Source organism: Cryptosporidium hominis (genome assembly GCF_000006425.1).
Source record: "Cryptosporidium hominis TU502 chromosome 4 CHRO014041, whole genome shotgun sequence".
NCBI lineage: Eukaryota > Apicomplexa > Conoidasida > Eucoccidiorida > Cryptosporidiidae > Cryptosporidium > Cryptosporidium hominis.
The window spans coordinates 1-4,632 of NW_666966.1; the positions used below are offsets into that span (position 1 = coordinate 1).

General features: G+C 29.2%; 3 protein-coding genes across 3 annotated transcripts; 1 reads left to right on the top strand and 2 right to left on the bottom strand.

The window, feature by feature from the left end:
* Positions 1-75: 75 nt before the first annotated feature.
* On the top strand, positions 76-639 carry Chro.40099 (CG12404-PA). Its single annotated transcript, XM_660388.1, has 1 exon — positions 76-639. The coding sequence occupies one exon, from the start codon at positions 76-78 to the stop codon at positions 637-639; it is 564 nt and encodes a 187-aa protein (XP_665480.1).
* A 56-nt stretch (positions 640-695) lies between these two features.
* Chro.40098 (hypothetical protein) lies at positions 696-929 on the bottom strand. The annotated part of the gene is made up of 1 exon (XM_660389.1): positions 696-929. The coding sequence occupies one exon, from the start codon at positions 927-929 to the stop codon at positions 696-698; it is 234 nt and encodes a 77-aa protein (XP_665481.1).
* A 358-nt stretch (positions 930-1,287) lies between these two features.
* Positions 1,288-4,497, bottom strand: Chro.40097 (DNA topoisomerase II). The annotated part of the gene is made up of 1 exon (XM_660390.1): positions 1,288-4,497. The coding sequence occupies one exon, from the start codon at positions 4,495-4,497 to the stop codon at positions 1,288-1,290; it is 3,210 nt and encodes a 1,069-aa protein (XP_665482.1).
* Between the last annotated feature and the right edge of the window lie 135 nt (positions 4,498-4,632).

Sequence of the window (4,632 nt, forward strand, 5' to 3'; positions counted from 1 at the left end):
AATTCATGTTCTTCATCTAGCTATGGAGGAGCTTCAACTCATCAAGGAGGCATCGAGGAAGAGTATGACGATATTATGAATGAACCTCCCCTTTTAGAAGAACTTGGAATTGACCCTGAAAATATTGCAAGATACTTAAAATGTGTAATTATGTTCAAAAGCATCAAAGAATACTCTGGAAATAATAATATATGTACGAAAAGTGATGGATCACCTAATAATCATGAAATTGAATGGGATATGGCTGGACCCATATTATTAATTGCATGTCTTGGATTCTTCCTTCTATTAGCAGGGAAGATACATTTTGGATATATTTATGGTATAGGAATTCTTAGTTGTATTGGAACTTATATTTTACTCAATATAATGAGCAGCAGCCAAAGTATTGATTTATATACTACAATGTCTATTCTTGGATATTCACTCCTCCCAATTGTAATTCTCGCTGGTATTTCTGTTGTATTTTCACTTAGATCTAAAGTTGGAATTATTATGGCCATATTCTTTAATATGTGGAGTACTATTACTGCTTCAAGATTCTTTGAATATACTGTATCTCTCAAACACCAAAGATATCTTATTGCTTATCCTATTGCTCTATTATATGCTAGTTTTACAATCGTTACCATATTTTAATCTTGAATTAACTTTTATTAAGGAATCTTATTGTTTTTGTTATTTTATCTGCATAATTAATTATTTGGAAAACATTGAGAAAATTCCAACTTTGGATGTTTTGTATCAACATGCACCTCCAGGGTTTGTCTATTTGCAGTACACATAAATGTTTGTTTACAAATATTACAAACTATACTCAAAATCTTCTCCTTTTGTTCTATTATTGATTTTCCAGTCTTTGGAGCTGTTCTATCTTGTCTCTTTTGTGCTCTTTGTCTATCAATATCTCTTTGATTTCCTCTTGACATCTTTATTTCCTCCTTTTATATTAAATTTCTTAATTCTTTTTTTTATCTAGCTTTATATCAAAATCTACTATAATTATCTTTATTCTTCTAAGATCTGCTAGCTCTATTGACTTGTTCCAATTTTATTTCCTTTTCTTCTAACTCAATAAAACGTATATCTTTCAAAACCAATATCAAAAGTAAAAAGAACTCACAAAGTTTTTTCTCTTGATATTGATATTCTACTTTTTTTATCCTTTTAATTTTGTTTCTTCTTTTTTTTTCCTTTAATTTCATCCATTTTTTTAGCTTTATAGACGTAATTTGTGTGTTTCCCGCCATTTCATTTTTTTCTTTTTAACTTGATAAAATAAATTTTTTAAAAGTCAGAATATTCACTAAAGTCACTTTCTTTTAAAGAATCACTAGAAATATTACTCACAGATTCTTGATCCTCAATTTCATCATCTTCTTCTTCCCTATCTTCCTCTTCTTCCTCACTTTCTATGATGGTTTTTCTCTTACCTCTTTTTGGTCTGGAAACTATTTCATTTTCACTATTTTGGCTGTTCTGTTTCTTCTGTCTTCCAGATTTTGCTGTTCTAATTTCAACATCTTCACTATCTTTACTTTTGAATAGATCTGTAATCTTAGTCTGCTTAGTTGCAGGAACCCCTCCTGAAGAAGAACTAGTTGTAGAAGCAACTTTTGTCAGACTTGAAGATAAGGAATTCAAACTTTGATTTAAGCTATTTACTAGATTAGTCCTTTGTTGCAATCTTTGCAACAAAGATACGGATTCTAAAGGTTTTGAAGAAGAACTTTCAATATTCTCTTTTTTGGTGGAAGTATTATTACTAGTACTAGAACTATTTGTATTGCCAATACCAGTACCAATACCAGTACCAGTACCAGTACCAGCAACACCATCACCTATTCCACCAAATGAGCTACCTCCAGTACTCTTTGAAACCTTTAATAATCCCCGCTTCTTATCTTTTGAAGAACTTTTAACTAAAGAAGTATTCTTTGCTTTTTTAAGATTATTCAATTTTGTCTTTCCTTGATTATCTGTTTTAGATTTATTAGCTAAAGTCTTTTGAGTACGCTTTCCTTTATTTCCTCCTCCATCATCATCACTGAAATCATCTAAATCACTTGTGAGATTTTCCAATTCTTCATTTTCTGACTCTTCATTATTTAGTATAATTCGATCATTAGAATCATTAGAGTTATCAGAACCATAGAAATCATCGCCAATGTCATCATAATAATCATCTTCATCACTGTAATTATCTCCATCAATATAATCATCTTCTTCATCAGAATCATCAATTCTGCTTTTTTTTGTAGGTTTTGCACTAGTCTTCTTTAAATTTGATTTTTGTGGATTCTTTACTTTCAAACTTTCTTGTTTCTTTGTTGTTTCATTTTTTCTTTTTCTAGAATTACCTGTCTTTTTTTTCTTTGAATCATTCCAATCTACAGAAAGTCTTCGTTTTTGTATCAAGCTATTATGTTCTGCCTCAATCAACTCATCTTGTGTCTCTTCCTCTTCAATAACCTTAAGAAGCTCATCTAACTCAGTATTCCAAATCTCTTCAATACTTGTTTTTAATAATTTTTCGTATTCTTCAGTCTTCTTAATTAAATCAGCCTCCAAAAGTTCCATCTTTTCTTTTGTCAAGCTCCAAAGTGGCATAGAAAGTAAGTAATCAAAGAGTTTTAGCTCATTTCCTTTGTTAGTTTCTCGTGAATAACTAGTACTTTCTAATATTCCATCTTTTTGAGATGATTCTAAATAGTCAAATGAATTCATTTCAAAGTTGATATAATCCATAGAATTATCACCAGAATCAACAAAGCTTGGATGTTCTCCAATTCCACTTCCAGAAATACTATTTTGTGCTAAATTACTTCCTCCTACTCCTACCCATTGAGTTAATTCTTGTACTTGTTTAATGGATTTAATATTATTCTTCTTTAGATCAGAAACCAAGGTTTCCTTGCTTTTATTACTTAATCCAATAACTCCTTGAATGACTAATTTCAAAAATAAGATCTTTTGTTCTAGTAAACATTTCTCATAATTCAACTTTGAAAGTAAGTAATTCTTTCTTTTCTCGTACATTTCCAATCTTATAGGAATAAATTCTTTTAAAATATCTAACTCAGTTTCATATCTTACAATTCTACTATTATGATCAAATAATGTCATATTACTTGTTGATAAAGTTGATTTTAATCTAAAAATCTTCTCTATACCTTCCATTTCTGCTTGTTGTAATTTTTCTGGTCTCATTCTAACAGTAATATGAACACTTTCGTGAGATGAATTATCCCTATAATCAATTATCCATGAATTCTCAATATTATCATTATCTGCATTAGGAGCAGGTAATAATGTTGATTCTAACCATTCTTTATAATCTTGTGTCCATCTCCTAACTGGGAGTTCAGTAATTACTAGGGTCTCTTCATTCTTTTTGTACCAATTCCCAAAAGTTTCATAATTTGCTCCAAGCTCTAATGTTTCTTCAATTATACCATTTCCCATATTATTTGTTCTTTGAATTTGTTGAAGATCATCATCTTCAGCATCAACTTGTGATCCAATCAAAATACTACTATTGCTTCCATTATTAAAACTATTAATTGCTGTCTTTTTTCTATTATTATTTCCACCCCCATTATTTGTTGAATTCTTTTTAGATTTTTGTTTAATAGGGAAAATTTTTCCTTTGAAAGATTTATACCAAGGAGTCATTGGAATCATCATCTCACCTTTTAACATTCTTTTTAGATTCATAATTATATCTTTTGGATTATAGTTAGGAACTGAACTACTCCAACCTGTACCAATTCCATCAGTACCATTTACCAAAATCATTGGAATTATTGGAACATAATATAAAGGTTCAATTTGTTGTCCATCATCATATAAATAAGTTAATAAAGGATCATCAGCCTCTGGGAAAATATATCTAGTCCATTTAGATAGCTTAGTAAATATATAACGAGCAGCACTTGCATCTTTTCCACCTTCTTTTCTACTACCAAATTGACCACATGGTTCTAACAGATTTAGATTATTACTTCCAACAAAATTTTGAGCCATATTAACAATAGTACTTTGTAATGATGATTCTCCATGATGATAAGCACTATGTTCAGCAACATAACCAGCTAATTGTGCAACTTTAAGTTCATTATTAAGCTTTTTTTTAAATGTTGCAAAAAGTACTTTTCTTTGTCCAGGTTTTAAACCATCTAATAAATTTGGAATAGATCTAGTAGTATCATATCTACTAAATAATACAAGTTCTTTATGAATAAAATCAAAATATCTTAAATTTCTGCATTGATTATTAATAGAATAATCAACATAAGTTCCTTCTTTATAAGATTCAATCCAGTTCTTTCTATCTTCAGTTCTTTTTTTACTGAATGCCATATCAATGGCTTCATCATCTTGATCATCCATCCAATCAAATTCAATACTATGATTTTCAATCTTTGTAAAATATTCTTTAAATTCAAGATCTGTAGATGTACCTAAACCTTTATAATACTTGAATAAAAAAAACATTTAAGTTTGATGAATTATTCTTTCTCCATTGTTCATATTCATATAAAGTAAAGAATGAAATTTCATTAGATCCTTTTTTAGCTTTAACAATAGGAGTTACAAATTGTTTTAAGAATCCTCTAAAATGAATTAAAC